The 20,333-nt window shown below is 59.2% G+C and overlaps 8 protein-coding genes across 8 annotated transcripts; 2 read left to right on the forward strand and 6 right to left on the reverse strand.

Moving 5' to 3' along the window:
* Positions 1–163: 163 nt before the first annotated feature.
* SPSK_01758 (FAD dependent oxidoreductase) lies at positions 164–1,468 on the reverse strand (the record flags this gene model as incomplete). The annotated part of the gene is made up of 1 exon (XM_016728664.1): positions 164–1,468. One exon carries the CDS (start codon positions 1,466–1,468, stop codon positions 164–166), a length of 1,305 nt encoding a protein of 434 aa, XP_016589590.1.
* Positions 1,469–2,311: 843 nt separating this feature from the next.
* SPSK_01423 (uncharacterized protein) lies at positions 2,312–5,386 on the reverse strand (the record flags this gene model as incomplete). Its single annotated transcript, XM_016728337.1, has 1 exon — positions 2,312–5,386. One exon carries the CDS (start codon positions 5,384–5,386, stop codon positions 2,312–2,314), a length of 3,075 nt encoding a protein of 1,024 aa, XP_016589591.1.
* Positions 5,387–5,988: 602 nt separating this feature from the next.
* Positions 5,989–6,885, reverse strand: SPSK_10421 (uncharacterized protein; the record flags this gene model as incomplete). Its single annotated transcript, XM_016736842.1, has 3 exons — positions 5,989–6,166; positions 6,391–6,480; positions 6,512–6,885. 3 exons carry the CDS (start codon positions 6,883–6,885, stop codon positions 5,989–5,991), a joined length of 642 nt encoding a protein of 213 aa, XP_016589592.1.
* A 149-nt stretch (positions 6,886–7,034) lies between these two features.
* SPSK_01434 (uncharacterized protein) lies at positions 7,035–9,920 on the forward strand (the record flags this gene model as incomplete). Its single annotated transcript, XM_016728348.1, has 1 exon — positions 7,035–9,920. The coding sequence occupies one exon, from the start codon at positions 7,035–7,037 to the stop codon at positions 9,918–9,920; it is 2,886 nt and encodes a 961-aa protein (XP_016589593.1).
* A 242-nt stretch (positions 9,921–10,162) lies between these two features.
* On the reverse strand, positions 10,163–13,396 carry SPSK_01411 (sulfite reductase (NADPH) flavoprotein alpha-component; the record flags this gene model as incomplete). Its single annotated transcript, XM_016728326.1, has 1 exon — positions 10,163–13,396. The coding sequence occupies one exon, from the start codon at positions 13,394–13,396 to the stop codon at positions 10,163–10,165; it is 3,234 nt and encodes a 1,077-aa protein (XP_016589594.1).
* Positions 13,397–14,104: 708 nt separating this feature from the next.
* SPSK_01865 (ubiquinone biosynthesis protein coq4) lies at positions 14,105–15,062 on the reverse strand (the record flags this gene model as incomplete). Its single annotated transcript, XM_016728764.1, has 2 exons — positions 14,105–14,775; positions 14,840–15,062. The coding sequence occupies 2 exons, from the start codon at positions 15,060–15,062 to the stop codon at positions 14,105–14,107; spliced, it is 894 nt and encodes a 297-aa protein (XP_016589595.1).
* Positions 15,063–17,094: 2,032 nt separating this feature from the next.
* SPSK_01952 (uncharacterized protein) lies at positions 17,095–17,798 on the forward strand (the record flags this gene model as incomplete). The annotated part of the gene is made up of 2 exons (XM_016728850.1): positions 17,095–17,596; positions 17,674–17,798. 2 exons carry the CDS (start codon positions 17,095–17,097, stop codon positions 17,796–17,798), a joined length of 627 nt encoding a protein of 208 aa, XP_016589596.1.
* Positions 17,799–19,236: 1,438 nt separating this feature from the next.
* SPSK_02085 (uncharacterized protein) lies at positions 19,237–19,506 on the reverse strand (the record flags this gene model as incomplete). The annotated part of the gene is made up of 1 exon (XM_016728979.1): positions 19,237–19,506. The coding sequence occupies one exon, from the start codon at positions 19,504–19,506 to the stop codon at positions 19,237–19,239; it is 270 nt and encodes an 89-aa protein (XP_016589597.1).
* Between the last annotated feature and the right edge of the window lie 827 nt (positions 19,507–20,333).

Raw genomic sequence — 20,333 nt, forward strand, 5'->3', positions numbered from 1 at the left:
CTCGAGTAACATCTACGGAACACTGAACAGTTTTTGCTGGTCTCATGACTCCTTCTCTCACGTAGTCATGTTAGTGTTTTTATAAATAAAATAAATTAAATAAAGAAACAAACAAAACGACACATGCTCTGCCTGCCAATAGAGTCAAACACGGCCACATGTCCTACTTCGTCTGCTGGGCCACCCAGTCCTCCACGTCCTTCTTAAAGTCCGGCTTGTACAGCCACGCGAGGTCAAACGGCTCCCGCGCCACCCCCGTCGCAAACGCCTTGTCCGTCGCCGGCATCCGCCGCAGGTCGATCTGGCGGTTCAGCTCCAGCACCTTGTCCACGCGCGCCTGCCGGTACTGCTGCCAAAAGTCGAGCGCCGCCTGCGCCTGACCGTCACCGGACGCCTGCTTCGGCTGCTTCGACTGCCATCCCAGCAGCAGCGCCAGCATGTACACGTCCTCAAAGGCCTGGTTGATGCCCTGGCCGGCCGACGGCGGGATCGCGTGCGCGGCGTCGCCCAGCAGAATCACGCGGCGCGCGGCCGACGCCCACCGCTCGAGCTTGGGCACCACGTAAAAGGGCCACACGTTGACCTTGGCCGGGTCGATGGCCGCGACGGCGTTGGCCACGATGTCGGGGTAGTTGTCAGGGCCGGAGCCCTCCTGCAGGAACGCCACCGCCGCGGCGCGCCCGTCCGCCAGCGACCCGCGCTGCTCCCAGGCGGCGCGCTCGTGCTCCAAGATGCGGCGCTGCTTGCCAATCAGGACCTCGCTGCCGTCCGGCTGCTGGGGCGCAATCACAAATGCGCTGGCGCCGCCGCCGCTCGCGTCCTTGTTCTTGTTCCGCGGCGCAATCGTCACGGGAATGTGGTAGCTGCCGTCCGCCGGCAGCCGCAGCTGGGCCGTCGGCACGGCCGCCGTGATGCCCGCCATGCCCAGGAACGTCGTCTGCAGGTCGGGGTACAGGTGCCGCCGCACGGTCGAGTGGATCCCGTCGGCGCCCACCAGCAGCGCCGCCGTTTCGGTCGTGCCGTCCTCGAACGCAAACGTCACAGCCCCGCCGTCCTCGCCGTCCTCGCGCACCACGTGCGAGTACGTCCGGCCGTACACCACCGGGATGCCCTTCTCCTTGAGCACCGCCACAAGCACGTCGATCAGCACGTGCCGGTAGATCCGCAGGCCCTGGTAGCCGTACTTGGCGGCATCGCCAAACTCGTACGTCTCCGTGACCCGGCCCTCGCCGTCGCGAAAGTCCAGACGGTCGAAGCTGTATCCCTGCGGCTTGACGACGCTGTACAGCGACAGCGCGTCCAGCACCCGCAGCGCGTTGGGCGAGAGCATTACCGCCCCGCCAATGTTGCTCGGGGCCGGCCGCGACTCGTAGACGGTCGCCTGGATGCCCTGCTGGTGCAGCGCCAGAGCCAGCGTCAGGCCCGAGAGACCCGCGCCAATAATTGCCACGTTGTTGCCGGAAGACATTGTTGGAGATAAGAAATGGCGGATGGCGGATATCAAGGGAAGTTCAAGTAGAAGAGGCGTAGGAAGACGTGCCTAAAGGAAGGTTTAGAGTAAATATTGTCAGGTGTTGCGGGTGTTGCTGAGATGTTGAGGTGTCGAGATGAGATTCGTACAATTGCCCAGGACAAAGGCCACTTCTTATATCTGACATGTTGAACCGGCCAAACTCGCCGACCCTCAAAGCGTTGGATGGACTGTCAGCTGACGTTCTCCTGCCCAGGAAGACGTGGCAACCGTCTTGCGCGGCGATCCCCCTCCAGTTTTTTCAGACGATTTCTTATTCAAGGTCGTAAACATGGTAAGCAGGCTGCGTAAGTCTGTTTTCAAACCCCCCTCCTCTGCGCGGATTACGGCAGGGGCAAACACACGATGCAAATCAACTTCTGTCGGAGCGCAACTTGGAGCGGGCAACCGGTGTCAAAGAAAGGCCGACAGAGCGAGACGGGTAACTGATCGTACAACCGATGCGATGCACGGCGCAATGTGCACAGCGCAAGTGTCGTTTCTTCGCTTTTCGCTTGTTCGCTTTGAGTCTTGTCCGTTCATGTCTCGCTGTATCCGTCTCGGACCTAAACTCGGTCATAACGGCCTTTGCGGACGCAAGCTCTGCCAGAATACCGACGTTGACAATCCAATAAAACGTGCAGGTGGTTTGTGATTGGGGTATAGAACACTGAAAGAGTATCCAATAGAAAACAAAATGGGTCCCAAAGAGTATCAAAACAAGAACGAAAGAAGACGCAAAACCAAGACCAAAATCCCCAAAAAAACTCCACAAAGCAACTCGTCCACATCGCCGCCCCTCTACCGAATCTTCCGCCCGTGCGAGTGGTACACGCCCAGCACCTTGCGCCACCGCACAAATGCGTTCCGCGAGCTAATCTCCAGGTCCTGCACCCGGTCGCCAGATCGCGGCAGGTACCGACACATAATGTCGCTGTCCCGCGACATGTCCTGGTGCCGCACCGCCGTGCGCCCGTCACCGAAGCCCGCACTGCCAATGCTGCCGATCCCCGTGCTGCTGCCGCTGCTGCCGCCCCCGCCCGACCGCAGGTCCAGACAGACCAGCGCCGTGCCCTCGTGGTGCGTCGATACCTTGACAAACACGAGGCCGGCCGCCAACAGCGTGCGGATCTCCGGCTTAATGTCGACCTTGAAGCCTTCGCCGGCCGCGCCGCGCCGCGCAAACACCTTGTTGTAGGGCCCGGCCGCCACGAGCACGTTCTCCGACTCGGTCGTCAGCAGATGCACCAGCAGCGCCTGCGCGTCAATGCCCGTGACCGCCTGCAGCTCGCTCAGGCTGTGGCAGGTCACGCGCTGCAGTAAAAAGTCGCGCCACGGCCACTCGTTGACGCGGATGCTCTTGGCAATCAGCATGATGAACCCGGCCACCACCCACATGTACGTCGTGATGCCGAACGGGTCCACGTTTTGGAGCGCGATGCTGTTCTCCTCCGCGCGCCCCAGGAACACCCCAATCATCAGACCGCCCACCACCAGCACCGCACAGATCGCCAGCACGCTGTACACGTACGTCGTGCAGCGCACCCGCACCGTGCGCTCCTCCACCACCCACTCGGAGCTCTCTTTCGCCAGCCGCTCCTGGCGCCGTCGCGCCTCGCGCACCCGCTGCTGCCGCTGCTCCGCCGAAGCCGCATCCCAGGCGTTTGTGCCCGTTCGCTTGTTGCTGCCATCGCCGAACCCGCCGCCGCCGCCGCCGCCGCTGCTGCTGCTGCTGCTGCTGCCCTCGCCGAACCCGCCGCCCCAGCCGCCCAGCATCGCCGCGTGCCGGTGCGTCTGCGCCACGAGCGACCGCGACAGCGACCGGAAATCCGCGCCCGGAAGACTCGAGCTGCTCTGCTGGTCGTACGTCAGCGTGCGCAGGGCCGCCACAGCCGTGTACTCGGGCGCCCGGGGGCGGAAGTCCTCGTCGACATCAATGGGCAGCATCTCGCCGAGGCCCTGAAGCGCCGTCTGCAGCTCGTTGATGACGGTCGGCTGCGTGCACATGAGCGGCACCATGACGGCAATGATCTGGCCGAGCGTCGTGAGCGGCATCTCGACCGGCCGCGTCGTGGCCTTGATGTCCGGGTCGCCGTCGCCGTCAAGGACCTGAAGATGCGCCGTGACGCGCGTGCCCGATGGCCGCTCGCCCGTAGGCAACGCAGGGCCAGCGCCCGCATCCGGTGCGCCCGCGTCCGGTGCGCCCGCCGGCACGAAAGCGCGGCGAGACGACTCACTGGACGAACCGCTGCCCTTGCGCTTGCCCTTGTCCTTCTCATTGGTGTCGTCGTCCGGGTCGCCACCGGCTGCTAGAGCGGCTCGCTTGTTCCTCTCGCGCAACTCCTCCACGGCGTCCCGGAACAGCTTGAAGCCCTGGTAGCTGTGCTTGACAAAGAGGGGGCGACTCGATCCGGACAGGTCGCCGCCGCGGTCCTGGTGCACAAAGGCCGACAAGGGCGTCTCCATCGTGCCACCGCGGTAGACCACAGAGCAAATGTCCAGCGCATCCTCCGCAAAGCTGGCGCCCATGGCCATCTTGGCCGACACCGACGACGAGCCCTTGAGTTCCTGCAGCATCGTCAACAGCGTCGACGACGTCCAGTTCTCGATGCGCGACAGGTCTGCAAAGTAGCTGTCGCCGCCGCGCTTGCTGGTCTCGAGGAACGCCTCCAGCTCGCGCTGCCGCCGAGGCTCATAGATCGGATCCATGTGGAACCCGCCGCCCCAGCGCGGGTGGCCGCCCATGCCAAACGGACCACCGCCCGTGTTGCGGTCTTGGCCCTGGCCATTGTTCTGCCCATTACCATTCAGACCGCCAATAATGTACGGCGCGTCGTCGTCGTCGTCGTCGGGCTGCTCCAAGTCCACGCGCGTCGCGCCCAGAGCCTGCAGCACCTTTTTCTCGGCCGAGTAGTTGCGCCCGTACTCGAGCGAACGCTCCGCGTACTCCTGCGCGTCGCGTGCCAGGATCTTGAGCTTCGCCGAGTATTTCGCCAGGCCAGACAGTGCACGGCTCTGCCACGCGGCGTGGTCGGCCGCCGAGATAGCCAGGCGTGCCGCCGTCGCCGTCAGATAATCAACAAATGCGCAGTAGCGCACCATGAATTCGCGCGTGCCCACGGCAATTCCGCCCGTGGCCTTTTCCGCGTCTGGTCCGCCGGTCTGTGCGGCCGGCCTGGCATCCTCTTCGTTCTCTTCGTCGCCCTCGCTGCCGTCGCTGTCGTCGCTGTCGCTCTCGTCCTCGCCCTCCATCTTCTCGCCGTTCCGTCGCCGCTGCCCGCGCTCCTTTTGTTTGTTGATGCGCTCCAGACGGTCCTCGAGAATCTTTTGGCTGTTGCGGTACTCCCAGTGAGTCGTGAACTGCTCGGCATTTTGCTGCAGCAGAATCGAGTTGTCGTGCCGGCAGATGTGCATGTTGAACAGCACCTGGTCGGCCACGTGCGCCAGACGCCGGTAGGCCGTCACTGTGTCGGCCTCCGGGAACAGCGTCTCCGCCTCAAACTTCAGGCGCTGGTTCTGGCCGCCCATGCCCATGTTCTGGACCACGCCGTGCAGCCGTTTGGCCTCGTAGTCCCACAGCGCGCGCTCCTCGACCTCTGTGACGTCGTACTCGGTCAGGTCGTCGAACTTGACACGCTCCCGCTTGCGTGGTGTGTTGCCGGACACGACACCGCTCTTGTACTCGACGTGCGCAAACACCATGTCACGCACGTCTTGCAGGGTGGCCTTGGCCGAGTCAGGGAGCGGCAAGTCAGGCGGCAGGGCCAACAGCTGGCCGGGCATAAGCACATCCTGGTTGGCATTGCTGCCACCGCGCGAACCGAAGGTGTTGGTGCCGAAGCGGCCCACGTAGGACCGAGATCTTTTTTTGACCATTGGGATAGAGTTGGGAAACGTAGTAAAATGCAAAGAGAATGCAAAAACGAATGCAAATGTGCTGTGGAGTTAGTGGTGAAATATGACTTGGCAAAGTCACAAAATTGATGCAAAGCTTGTTTTCTGCAAAGCTTGTTTTCAGAAAACAAAAGCAAAAAGGCAAATAGGGGCCGTCGGGAGACCTGCGTCGAGGAACACGGTCAGAATAAATCCAAGAACTGGCCCCAGCCAGACAGACCTTTGGGCTGCAAGCGGTCTCCAAGGTGAAATCCCCGGTACAACATACAGTCCCGCACAGATGCATACGATGCATACATCACAAAGACCGCAAAGGTCTATCAAAGCCAAATCGAGACTGCCAGCCCATCCAGGCGACTCTCCACAGTCGGTGGGGCCGCATCATGGGCTGTTTAGTGATTGTCGAAGGATGGAGGTGGCGGGCCGTTCTCTGGTTGCCGGAGGATGCGTCTTGGTTGACAGCCTTGTGGGGTGAGGGGGCGAGCGAGCAAATGAGAGCGAGGCCTCAAAAGAAGCTTTTGGTCCAATGTGGCGATTGTTCCGAGCACAGCATTGCATTGGGTGTGTTTCGGGCATCAAGGGGCCTAAGCCTCAGCATCGGACAGGGCAAGGGCCCTCCTTCCGCCGAGACAGTCGCTCTTTCCGACGCCCTCTTTCCATGCGCGTCGCTCTTTCCCATGCGAATTCCACCGCTCGTCCCCTCCTGTCTTGTCAATATTGGCAAGTTTTTTGGCAAGACTCTGGCAAATGTGCGGGCCCAATCTGGAAAGAGGCTCTGTCAGCCTCAGCCACCGTCCCTCTTTTTAACCCTGCGTCGACGAATCCACAATCACCACCACCTTAAACAGCATCGACAGCCTGTCACATTCGACACCACCTTTTACCCTTTTACCATTCCCCAGTCCGCCGCCAATCAGAGGCAGCCTGCTGTCGCTTTTCGGTTGTAATCAATTTGCTTACCAGATGCTCAATCTTCGCCCACTTACAATGCACCCGCGACCACCATCCACCAGGTCCGAAGCTCAACTTCTTCAGCATTTGGATGGTCCCCCCCACCCTTTACACCACCAAAAAGACTGTCACAAACCACTGAAGTTGCATTCACACCTAAAAATCGCCTGCCGAAGGATTTTTATTTCGAAAGTTTGCCCAACGGTCCACGCCCTCCCTTCTCTGCCCCACGGGTCTCGAACATATTTCTCGAGCTGCCCCTTGTCAAAAATAACAATGTTTTCGGCGAATGCCGTATTTGGGGCAGAGCCGCAACAAGGCTCAAGCCTGACAACCCTGAACCAACCACCCATGTCGTCTAGCTCGGCTGCCTCGCTGCCTGACCTGTCCAGTAATAGCATCCTCCCGCATATCGCACGCACATCCCTGATGCGCACCCATCTTCGCCATTCGTCGTTGTGGCGGATGTGGAGGGATCCAATAGTGAGCTTTCTGGAGAGACGAGCAAGGTACTCCGTACGGTTGTCCATATGGAAGAACTCCCTTGGCGATCTATGCCGATATAAAGAAAATATAATCTCTTGGCCTGTGGCACTGCAGTGTTTCTTGTTTGAATTTATCTTTCGTCCAAGCATTATCAACCACCATTTCATTACTAACTTGCATCACTGCATTTACAATGGAGTACAACAGCGTCATTGCCGAGTACGAGAAAATTCTCGGAGGCCAGTTTCTACCCAAGGTGGACGAGCTCCAGGCCGCGTCTGGGAAGACCACTGCTGCTCCTGCTGATGCCAATGGCGCCGCCGGCCTTGCGTCTGTGCCGGAAGGCGCATTACCAGCGCCGGGAAGCTCTGTGTTTGTCGTGGATGACGCTGCATCCGTACTCGGCGTGCCTCCTGGAATTCCTGTGATACAGACAGCGGCCGGTCCCAGTAACGCCGGTGCGAACGCTGGTGCCAAAGTCGATGCCACCGCCGAGGCAAACGCCGCAAGGACCAGCCAAAATATCAACAACAGCGGCAAAAACGGCAAGAAGAAAAAGGGCCAGAAGGGCAAAGGCGACGACTTCATCCCTGACCTCAAAAAAGTCGTGCAGTTCAGCGACGGTGAGGGAAAGAAGCGCGTCATCGGCCTCGAAACGTACAAGTTCAAGACGTACCGCTCGCGCTACACGCAGGTGCTCGCCGAAGCCGAGGAGAAGCCCTTCCGCGACTACGCCATTCTTCTCAAGGCCGACGTCAACGACAACCCGCAAGGCGGTATCAAGGCCGATTTTACGCTGGAGATCCAGTCCGACGGCCTCAAACACATTTTCCGCACCATTGCCAAGCGGTACCGCGAGCTGACGCTCGACACAGGTGACGAGCCGATCGTCATCGAGTACCCCTTCCGCTGCCTCTTTTTCTTGCGCACGCGCCTGCGCGAGCTGCAGCATGACCCGGCCACGGCCGCCTCGACTCGCCGCGAGCTGGCCAATCTCGTCGACTTTATCCATGCACCCATCGGCCATGACAAGATCATCGAGACCTACAACAGTCTCGTGCCGCATGGCAAGATCACCTTTCCCATGGTGTGGACCCTGTTCCCGCCCTACGAGCCCGTGCTCGCCATCCACCCGGGTCTCCCGCTCGACAAGAGCTCGTGCTTCTTGGTCGAGAGCGTCTCGTTCAGCCAGGAAAAGAACGAGCCATGCTGGGAGATCGAGGCATTGTTCGGCTACCACGATGGCACTCGCTTCTACCTCAAGAGCGAGACCAAGACCATCCGCTGGTTCGACGGCGTCAAGGACATCCACAACGACCACCACCTGAGCCTTCTGCCCCTCAGCCTCATCGAGGAGAGCCGCCGCGCCGAGATCCGCGAGGCCCTCATCCGCCGTGGCAAGCTGTATGTCGACTACTGCACACGCGACTTTAGTTTCATGCACTACACGGGCTACGTCGATCTGGTCAACCGCGACAGCGAAAAGCAGCTCAAGGCCCTGGGCGCCAAGAACAGCGTCTACGTCGACACGCGTGTCATCATTGACCGCACGGCCGAGAACAAAATTAGCAACGCCGACGACGACATTGGTCGCACCGTGTCGTCGTGCCTGACAGAACACTTCTCGACCACGTCCAAGCGCGAGATCAGCCTGACGTCGAGCTCGATGCCCGTCATGGGCGTGCACCAGCGCCTCCGCGATCTTGTGCAATCCAACTTTGGGTCTGGATCGGGTGCCGGTGACCACGACAAAGATGACGACATTGACGTGGGCGGCGCTGCTGACAAGGAAGGTGACGGCGACGCGTGGATGCTCGACCCCAAGACATTTGCACCGCAGGCCTTTGAACTCACCGACGAGGACTACCTCATCTGTCGACGCAACGTCGTCGCCTTCTTGCTCGACCAAAAGCTCTGGGTGTACTACTGCGTCATCAGCAACCTGCGCGAGATCGCATGGAAGGCCGACCCCTTCAACTCGCTCCAGCTGTCCTCGGACAAGAAGCGGCTCGTGCACCGGCTGGTCAAGGGCTTTGACGGCGGCAGCAAGGCGGACATGTACGACGATCTTATTGAGGGCAAGGGCAAGGGCCTGATCTTCCTGCTGCACGGCGCCCCCGGTCTGGGCAAGACATTGACGGCCGAGAGTGTCTCGGAGAGCACGCGGCGCCCACTGTACCACGTCAGCACGGGCGAGCTGAGCATCGAAGTCAAGGACCTCGAGAAGCAGCTCAGCGAGATCTTCCGCCTGGGCGCGCGCTGGAACGCCGTGGTGCTGCTCGACGAGGCCGACGTGCTCATGAGCCAGCGCACCACGCAAGACCTGCGCCGCAATGCCATTGTGGCCGTCTTCTTGCGGATGCTCGAGTACTATCGGGGCATGCTGTTCCTGACCACGAACCGGCACGACGACTTTGACAATGCGTTTTACAACCGCATTCACGTGACGATTGAGTACGGCGAGCTGACCAAAGAGTGGCGCGCCAACATTTGGCGCGAGCATGTGCAGAGAGCGTGCCGGCGGAACAAGGACCCGCTCATGTGGTGCAACGATGTCGAGGCCGAGGCGGACGCCGGTCCTTTGCGTCCGGCGCCAGACGCAACGTCAAAAGAAGCAACGTCAAAAGAAGCAACGTCAAAGGACGTGGACGGCGCCGACGGGCCACCACTCGACCCCGTGTTGTTCAGCACCCTCGGCGAGGTCCACAGCAACGGTCGCGACATCAAGAACTACGTCCGGACGTCTCTGGCCTTTGCCCACTCCGAAAAGGAGGACCTGGGTCTTGAGCAGGTCCTGATCGTGCTTGAGAACAACCTGCCGCGCAGTGTCGTGACGGCCCACCGCGATGTCCTGGAGCGGCTGCACGTCCTGAGTGACCGGCAGGTGCGGCAGCACGAAGCACGGCAGGCCAGGGTCAAGGCAGAAAAGGCGACAAGGAAGAAGGAAAAGAAGGAGAAGAAGTTGAAAGAGGCGGAAGAGAGGAAGAGAAGGGCAGACAATGGAGAGGATGTCCCAGATGAAAACGCGGACGACGACAGTGAGGACTCGTCCGACGAGGAAGAAGGCAACTCAGAATAGGCGAGGCCCGATTACTTATATTTGCTAGTTGCATGCGTCCTAGTCAATGATACCCAGGAATTATATCGAATGTTGTTTCAATCTATGGGTGTGCTCTCTAGGTAGCTGCTCTAGGAGCAACGAACAAAAAAGACTTTTTACGACGCACCGCAAGGATGCCGTGTATGCAAAACTGATGTATGACAACAGTAAAAATACAAAAAATTACACAATTGCGCAAAACAACAACAAGACCAACAAGTCTAATACACCTCCAGGACGTAGCGGCCGTTCTCCTTGAGGCGGTCAATCTCCTTGTGCGGGTCGACTTTGCGGCCGCTGGCCTTGGCCTCCTTGGCGATGGACTCCATCAGGACGTCCGTCAGGTCGGGCACCGGCCAGGTGGGGCCGCAGAGGAAGAAGGAGCCCTCCTCGTGGATGTAGGCCTTGATGACGTCGTCCATGCTCTGGCGCATGCGGTCCTGGATGTAAATCTTCTCGGGCTGGTCGCGCGAAAAGGCCGCACCCAGCAGCGTCACCACGCCGGCGTCCACGTACGCCTCCCACTCCTCGCCGTAGAGGTACTCCTCGCGCTGGTGGCGCGAGCCCATGAAGAGCAGGATGCTGCCAATGGCCTCGCCGCGGGCCTTTTGCATGGCGCGGTACTGCACAAAGGCGCGGAAGGGCGCCAGGCCGGTGCCGAGGCCGGCCATGATGAGCGGGGTGGTGGCGAGGGCGGGCAGCTTCATGACGGAGGGCTTGACGGACACGGTGACCTGGGCGCCCGGGCGCAGCAGCGACAGGTAGCGCGAGGCGTTGCCGTAGCGCTTGCGGCCGCGCGAGTCGACCCAGTCGACGACGACAATCATGAGCGCCACGGTCGTCGGGGTGACGGCCTGGGCCGAGGCGATGGAGTACTCGCGGCGCTTGGACGGCGCGACGATGCGCACCAGGTCCTCGATGGCCGGGTGGGCCGACTGGAACTCCTGCAGCACGTCGACGTACGTGACGGTGTCGACCTCGCTGTACTGTTTGAACGCCTCGGCGCCCTCCTTGCCGCCCAGGGCCGTCAGCTTGGCGCGCTCGGCGTCGTCGGTGGCGAAGGCGGCCAGGGCCTCGTAGAAGCGCTTGGGCGGCTTGCCGAGGATGTCGACGTTCTGCACGAGGGCCTGGTAGACGGTGCGGGTCTCGAAGGCGGCGGCGTCCTCGCGCGACGGCACCTGCACCAGGGCGTCGGCGTCCAGGCCGTAAAAGGCAATGAACTCCTCCACCAGGGCGGTGTCGTTGTCGGCGTGCACACCGAGCGCCTCGCCGATCTGGTAGGTGAGACCGGACGTGCCGAGGTCAAACTCAATGTGGAAGATGTTGCGCTCGTACTCGAGCGGCGTCAGGCGGCGGTTCTCGGCGACGGTGACAACGGCCGTGTGGACGGGCAGGTCCGGGCGCACGGCCGTCTGCGTGCCGTACGCCTCCTTGAAGGCAAGGCCCTTGGCGGCAGCCTGCCAGTCGCTGATCGCGGTGGCCGGCTCGGCCTCGGTCTTGTCAAAGACGGCGAAGCTCGAGGGCCTGAGCGTCTTGACGAGCGCAGAGGGGGCGACGTAGTCGGCGGGCACCTCGGCCCACGACGCGGGCACCTCCACGGCGACCAGGGCCTGCGACAGAGCCTCGGCGCAGGCGCGGGCAGCCGCGGCGTCGTTGACGGCCGCGGCGAGGCGCACGAGGTCGTCGGCCGCCAGCTCGGGGTGGGCGACCTGCAGGAACGCCTGCTCCAGGAGGACCTTGCTGTGCGGCTCAGCCGCCGGAACGGCGGCCGTGTCGAGCGCATAGAGGCGCACCTGCTTCAGGCGCAGGGCCTGGCGCACGTTGGCGGGCAGGCGCTTCTCGGCGTCCTCGGCCTTGAAGTTGGGCAGGCGGACAATCAGGGCCGATGTGGGCTTGGCGCCGGCCAGGATGTCAATGTCCTTGAGCAGCTTCTCCTCGCCAACGACCGTGACGTCGGCGGCGTCCACGGCGAAGGGGGCGCTGCTCACCGCCTTGTCGGCCTTGCGGATGTCGGTGCGGACGACGCCGCCCTGGACCAGGTTGTCGTGGACGTTGTGGGTCGAGACGTGCGCGCCGGGCTGCTCGGCAACGACGCGGGCAATAGACACCGGCGTAGCGAGAGCGGCCGAGGTGTCGACGTCATAAAAGGTGTACTGCTGGACGTGCTCGGGGACGAGCGAGACGGTGTACTGCGACGCCTGGACGCCGGGCTTGCCGGTGAGGGTCTGCAGCACAGACGAGATGAACGCAGGTGTGGGCGCGTCGGCGGCGGCGTACTTGACGTCGACGATGGCAGGGGTCTCGGTCCACCTGCTGCTGGCAAAGGCCACGGTGGCGAGCACATCGGCGTATAGAGCCGACTGCACAGAGCCCTCGTTGACGGCGGCCTCGTTCTGGACCTGGCCAAGCACGGCCATGCGGCGGACCGTCGGGGGCAGGACGCTCAGGAAGGCCTCCTCGATAAAGGGGCGGTAGACGCGCACGTGGACGGCGCCCACCTTGTGGCCCTGGACGGCCAGGCGCGCGACGGTGTGGGCCGCCAGCTGGGCCTCGACGCTGCCAAAGGCGACAAGGACCGACTCGGCCTCGTCGTGGCCGTGGTACTCAAACGGCTGGTAGGAGGTGCCCAGCTCGCTGTTGAAGGCCTGCAGCAGCTCGAGGAGCTGGCCGGCATGGTCGAGACGCTTGCTCAGGGCGCCGCGCTCGTCGTGCAGGGCCGACAGGCGCGCAAACGCCTCGGCAACGTGGGCCTCGCTGAGAGCGTCCGTCACGCGGACGGTCTCGCGGGCGGTGCGCAGGCCGTCGTAGACGTGCAGCGTCGGCAGGATCCGGGCGGCGAGCGTGGCGAAGAGGGCCATGTGCTGGGCCTCGGCGGCCGACGTGCTGGCCACGAGACCGAGACCCAGCTCCTCGGCGGTCTGCAGAGCGGCGCTGTAGTCGCCGACAAGGCCGTCCTGGGCCGCGTAGTCGAGAGCAGCGACGTGGGCCACAAAGGGACTGGCGACGCCGTACAGCAGCGACAGCTGGTCGAGGGCGGCACGCAGGCTGCGCAGGCTGGCCGTGGGGGCCACCAGGGTCTGGGGAAACGTGCGCTTGCTCTTGTCAAAGTCCTCGGAGAAGAGATAGCCCAGAGCAAAGGCGCCGGCACCGGCGCGGGTCTGCAGCGGCACGACGGTGGTCGGGTAGCCGTGGACGTTCTTCTCCTGCTGGCTCTCCCAGTGGCGGGCGGCGACGTCCAGGTCGAACGTCTCGGGCGAGTAGGCAAAGATCTTGTCGGACAGCTTGTAGGCGACCTGCTGCACAAGCAGCTGGGCCGTGGCGTACGTCGGGCCGTTGATCGAGGCCAGGGCCGCCGTGGTGGCCGGGAGCTGCTTAAGTGCCGCGGCGGGCTGGTCGACGGGCTGGTCGACGGGCAGGCCCGGGCTGCCAGTGGTCTCTTCGTGCTTGAGCTGCATCTTGCGGACGAGTTCCACGAGGGATGGGGTGACGAGGAAGCCGGTCAAGAGGTTGAGGAACAAGGGGGGCCGCGGCAGGGAAGAGAGCCACGGGAAGAGGCGAGAGAAGAGACGAGAAATGGTCGGTGTTGGGGATGGACACGGCCTAGGTGCCCCTTGACAAAATAGATCAGAGACGAGATCAGGATGAGGTCAAACAGACAAAACGGAACAGAAACAGCACAGACTGGGACACATCCCGAGGCGAGAAATTTTAAGATGAGAAGCGCTGCAGAAATAAAACCGGCAGAACACCAACCTCAAAGGAGCACAGGCCGGCGGCCATCGCGGCCGGACATAGGCGAGCCGGGGATGACATGGGGTCAGAGGTCCACCGGAAGCTTGTGTCTTGGTGTCGCTTGCACTCGTTGCGTGCTGGGGCTGGGGGCGAACGCGGCCTGGGCTGTTTTCGCCATTGGAAGCGGCACGGCGCAAATTTGCAATTGGCAATTGTCGCGATCACGCAATTGAACTAGTCCTAATCGGGAAAGGGCCGCCAGGAACCACGCCCGTTTTTCGGCAATCGGTGTTCTGTCACGTCACGTGTCGGAATGCTCACGTTTTAAGGCAAGCACGCCTCGATCAAATTGGTGTGGATATTAGTTGGTATTGATACATGAGATACGTCGTACAGAGGTGCTTTGACGACACTTGTGACGCCGGTGCAGACTACGCCGTCGTCGTTGTCGCCGTTGCCGCCGCTTCTGTGGGCCCTTCTTCCGTCGCTGGCTTCTGCTTCCTCGCCGTCTTCCGCAATGTGTGCAGGTTCGGCGGCTTCTCGAGGCCCAGACGCGCCCGCAGCTCGGCCGCGTCCGTGTGCAGCTCCTTCTCCCAGTACACGTTGATGATGGGCTTGGCACGCCGCGCGCTCCGCAGCGCCCACGGCAGGAAAATACGGAAAAACCGCTGGCGCTCGGTGGGCTTGAGCCGGGCCACGGCCACAAGGCTCAGCCCCGTCATGGGCAGCCCCGTGTTGACAAACTCAAAGGCCTTGAGCGCAATCTCGCCCTCGACGTACTGCGGCGGCAGGCCCAGCACCGCGTGGTACAGGTCGTGGCACTCGCGGTAGCGCTGGATCACGTAGGCGCACTCGGCGCCGTCGACATAGCGCACGGCATCGCGCACATCGGGCGACATGTGGTAGCGCTGGCGGTAGTGCCCGTAGACGTAGCCGACCGTGTTCTTGGGCATGGCCAGCAGCTCGCCCAGCGGCCAGCTCGCAGACGTGATGCGCGGCCGGTCACGCAGGATCTGGCGGCCGGTCGGATCGGCCAGCATCGTATCGCGGAGACGCCGCACCACAGGACCGGCCGAGACTTCGCCGAGTGTAGCGATGAGGTCTGGCGTGTGTTAGTGGGAGATGTTGGACATTTCAAGTGTCTGCGAAGTGCGTGTGACGCGTACCAGCCCGCTTGGGGTCGAGAAAGGCGCCAATGGCTGAGCCCAGCGTCAAGGCGCCCTTCTCCATCAGCGTCAGTGGAACATGGCCGTCGTACTGCGGCGGCGGCCGATTGAGCACCGAGAATGCGCGGATGTGCGGGTGAACCAGCGCCTCTACCGGCACAAATGTGCCCGGCCGGGTCAGCTGCGCAAGCTGTCGACTCGATGGTAACCGTATGGGCCGCATTGTAGAGTTTACATGAGGTTGGCCAGGAGCGCGTTCCAGCGTGGCGTGAGGATCGGGCGACTTTGATAAAAGCTTCACGGATGTGGGGCATGTACAAGAGCTGTATCGTCACATGCAATGTCACGTGCATCTTGTTCGCTCAACACTTTTATTGAGAAATGCCGGACACACCACACGGAAAAGTGAATTCATGAGTCGAAAGAGTATTGTTCTCCTTTGTTATTCGATTGCTGGTACGAAAACGCGCTGCTGGCCAAAGGGGTGGGCGACAGCACCAAGAGGCCAGCACGACTTGGTCCGTCGTGACACATCTGCATGTACAGTTTATTCAATACACCGGCATCGGTAGTTTGACAGTCATAAAATTATGTACATAAATTATTTTATTATGTGAAGAAAGTGCTGCAGTGCAGGACACTGGGAGGCTGCATGTTTTCACGCTGTGCGCCGTCAAGGGCGGCATCGACGTGCCTCAACCTGCAGAGGGAAGATTTTGTTATGCAATGTCGATTCGTTGGGGAAACAAAGAACCACATGTGGCGGTGTGAAGAGGGGTGTGTTGTCAGAGAACAAATGACTAAAAAAGAGAGAGGGAAAGGCGACATAGGAGGTCGAGAATAAGATGAGAAAGTATCTGCTTGGGCATGTCGTAGTTCTCTAGCGTGTAGGCCGAGATACATCAGCCTGCTTGCATCCTGGCTACACGACCCGTCTACCGTTACACAACATTAGGAGTCGAAATGCAAAGGACAAGAGAGAGGCGAAAAATGCAACCATGAAGCCAAATCGAAGGCGGCCAAGACAAAAGTGTAGCACGAAACCCATCCAAGTGGCGGTAAATCGTGCTATTCATGCATATATTTATCGTGAATACCACCACGCTGAGCTATGCATGTCTAGTTCCAATCGTTCAGTCTGCATAAAGTCACAGGCGGCCTTGTGGCAGCAAAAATTCGCTGCCGTGACAAGGCAGTCCTTCCATTGCCATGCACGACTGAATCGGTACACTTCACCATTCGTATCAAGAATGGATTTCCTCACTTGTACAAGATGAGTACATATAGCAAGCAATGACAGCGGCGTGGGGTTTGCTCATATGCCAAACAAGATGTAGACATATACAAAACAGTAGCTACTACTGTCCCAAATTTGAAAGTGGTGGCGAAGTATAATTGTAGTATCAACGATATGCGCATTCATCTGTTTATAATTTTGCTCGCCCTTTAGTTATGGAACCCAATTACTTTGACAAATTATTAGACTGTTAATATCAGAAAAGGTATTCACTATTTAAATTCGATGATATTTCTAATAAGGTTTTGTATCCTCGGCGCGCACACACATCGTCCAGGCTGTCTGGTTGCAAGTGGTGGCATGACGTCATTGGAACATGCCTCGCTCGTTCCGCGAAATACTGAATGTTTACTTTTGCTTTTCAAAGCTCTGCCTCAGTCCCATTTTGCGACCGTCAGTCAGTGATATGACTTGAAAATACTCGGCCATGACTGAATACGAGGACTGCTAAACAGCAAGGGAGTGCGAGGTGAACCGCCTCCGCAAGAAACAACGCTCTACACTTCAGGGTTGTTGACCAGCCAATGTGCGCCAGTCCTCTTGATGGGCCCCCTGTCCGTCTGTCCTTCGAAGGTCGTAACCCTGCCGAGCAAAGTAGTCGGCGTACAGCACCTCGTATTTCTTGAGAATGTAAAGTCCGGCTGATCTACGCTGCATCGTCCCAACTTGGAGAACTTGGAACCGCACGTGCAGAAGAAAGACCCAAGCAGCCAAGACATGCCCGGGCTGTTTCTCGAATACGAGGGAGGGCAGGCACGATCGTCATACCTAAGAAAACAGGTAACCAGACAACGCTCAACACCCCACAATCGCTCTTTCCCTTGATACATATATAGCCTTCCCTTTATTGTAGACAAAGTGTTTTGCATCTTTATACACATCTCATCACACTCTTCCCTTCCTTGCCGCTTGCTCGGCTGAATCTGTACTGTCAATTCCCGACCTTACGACCTCGAACATGCGTGTCTCTCGCTCAATAGCTGTCGCCGCTTTGGCCACTTCCGCCTCGGCCCTTGTTGCTCCGCGTGTTCCCCGTGATGTCGGCGCCGATGTCAGCGTACGCGTTAGCCGTGACAACGAGAAGCCCTTTATCCTCCAGTCGCGGACCAAGGACGGTGGTGGCTACAATGGCTACTACGTCTATGCCTACCACACTGGCGCCGGCCTCAACGACGCGATGCTGGACACGCAGGAGTCGGTTGCCAACCAAGGCACCGCCTTCACGGGCGACATTAGCGGCTGGAGCCCGTTCTTTGCTGTCCTCTTCGAGCTCGGCGGCTCGCCCTACGAGTTGATGCCGTCAACAGAACCCACCCAATACCTGGGCCTCCTGCCCGTGCGCATCAATGCCAACGGCGGCCCCCCGTCCGAAACCAACGCCTTTTACTTTGAAGGCGACACCTTACAGTGGACGAGCTCGGCCAAGAGCAACCCGCCCGGTGGCTTTGCCGGCTGGCTCGGTACGGCCCCCCCTTCCATATCGCTCCTTGACGTTTCTTCACCTCCATATTCCATCCCGTTTACTAACTGCTGGCAGCCTGTCAATCGGAGCATGGCTCTCTCGAGGACCCGAGCACCCCGGGCGTCCAACTGTTCTACCGCACCAAGCCTGGATCGCCACCAGACGGATGCAATGACATTGACCTGGTGGCCATCTACTAAGAACGTGGGACCGGTTTGGATACCGAGCTGGGCCACAGGGTCGTAGGAGCTTGTCCTTTGTTTTGTTGCGCAGATGGATGTCGACAGTTGGATTTTCTTATTGCGCCCGTTCTTTTTTTTTCTTTCTTTTTGGCATTTCGTATGATGGCATTGGCATCGGCAGTGACAAAAACATTTTACGCTAATAAACAAGAATGTGTCGATATGTTTCTTGACACTCGCCTCTGCTGTCGCATTTCCTCTTGGCCAACGATGCTTTATCCAGCAACGACGCCCCTATCCATTTGTGAAACCACACTTGACATAGTGCAGCTCCTGCCACGTAACAGGAGCTTGAATTTGGCAATAGATATGAAGGGAGAATATAAATAACACATACCAAAGGGACACGGGAGGACGTCTCTTTTGCCGAGCGCCACGGAACTGCTTCACGTTCACATACCAAAGAGGAGCAAAAGGATCAAGAGTGAAAAAAGATACGGTAATAAATGCCCAAAGGATGCCTTTAAATATCTAGGGCGCTGGGCAGCCATACTTTGCCTATGCATTATGTTCCAGAAAGTACTCGACTCTTACGGCATATGTGCGTGTTTTGTGCCTTGTGTTTCAATCCCTTTCAAGACATATTCTGCATTGTCTTGGAGAAGATCGGCTCTCGCTTGAAGCATCGCAATCTAACAGAAACAGGGAGAAAGCCGGGGAACAACCAAAGTTGATAAGCGGTGGCATGAAAAAAGGTATGATGAAGTATAAATCATACAAGACCCGACATATATTTGAAAGCAGACACGACCACGGCCCACCAAGTCGAGATGTAGTGTTGTAGGCGAGCATCTGAGAGCGACGACCACGGTAGAAAAACGGCGGCGTTTGGACTGCGCGACTTGTGCCGGACGACAGTGATTTGCGTGACTTGTGCCGGACGATAGTGATTGGCCCACAACCGTAGTGACGGCCGCCAACAGCCTTCTCCTCCGCACAGGGGCAAGGGCGCCTGATCCATGCCCGTCGCACCTTCCCGCCACCATTGACATGACTGGTTTCGCCCCTTGTAAACAGCAGGCGCGATTTGTGCGTGACCAGTCGCACTTGCTGCTGTTATAGCGCCAAAGGCCAGACCTTTTGACCTTCTACTACCATCGCTCCGCTTCTCTCCACGGTTCATCGAGTGGTCCAGAATCCCGCACAAACCTCGCACGCTTGTGGGAAAAACGTCACCATCCAAAGGCGTCCATCTTGGTTCACCTCACATCTCGTCAACGCAGACCGTTCGTTCTCTTCTTTTCTGTCACTCGATTTCTAATATGGGCTGGTAGCCTCCAGAGTCGTCTCTTTCTCTTGCATTGAATTAGATCCTGTGTATTGAAGTCCGTCGACAGCATCTTCATCTTTTTCTTTCTTTTTTACTTTCGCCCTTCTCCATCGTGACGTTTGTGTTTCACTCCCATCGCTCATCCTTTTCCTGAACACATGACGATCGATCTCCCCTCCATTCCTCTCGCATCCCGTCCTCCCGCCACATACGACGGTCAGCATCATCTACATCTCGCCTCGTCGCCTGCATCTTTGCATCGTCTCCCACTCTTTCGTCGTCCAACCTTGGCCTTTCGTCATTCTTGTCGCTGCAGTTTCCTTTTCGAGCATTGCGGAAGCTAAGAGTTTGAACTCTCGCCAGAGTGCGCCATAATCGCCAAAACGAAGCAGTCATCTTCTCCCAAGAACACAAGCTGCATTACCAGAAAGCACATCTCCAAGTCGTTGGCATCACATTCAGCCTGATATCGCCCCATGTCGCCTCCCCGCCGGCAAACACATTGAACTGGGCGGTCCGCACTTCCACTCGACTTTACCTGCGTCCTCGTACAACCGGCGTGGGCACTTAATATAAACTTTGTCTTTTTTTGCTGTCGTTTGCCAGTTTCTTCCCCATATTTGCTTCGTATCTCAAATTCCATTTTTGTTATACACGCCCGCCCCGGCACATGCGCCCCGGCATTGCCCTCTGCACGACCTCCAGGCCGTTCCTCCTTTTGTCCTTTCATCTATTCCTCCGCACTATATTGTTTTTTTGATCTTCGTCTAGCCTTTTGGCCCCGTCGCTCGCTATCTGCTACTACCAGGCAAGCAGACCACGAGTTCCTCCCTCCCTCAATTTCCGTTTTGACGTGCGATCTGCAGTGTCTGAGAAACTGGTGAGAGCGGGAAAGTGGGAGAGACATCACAGCCAAAACAAGCCGACCCGCTCGCTTCCCCGGATGAGAAATTAAGCAATGCACTGCAGCTTCATTATTCAACCAGGGAGTCAGTAGGTCAAACCGACACGGGAACCAGAGAAGAGAAAAAAAACGGGAAATCAGAAACGAAAAGGAAGAAGAACCGGAGACAACACCACCGACGGCACAACAATCAACAATATACCAAATATACCAAGATTCAACCAGTCACAGTCACAGACACGCCCCAATATCGACCATTGACGCCGTCCTAGCCGTACCGGCGTCTTCCTGCGGCCAACCTTTGACTGTCTCTGTCTGC

Source organism: Sporothrix schenckii, assembly GCF_000961545.1.
Source record: "Sporothrix schenckii 1099-18 chromosome Unknown Cont42, whole genome shotgun sequence".
NCBI classification, from domain to species: Eukaryota; Fungi; Ascomycota; class Sordariomycetes; order Ophiostomatales; family Ophiostomataceae; genus Sporothrix; species Sporothrix schenckii.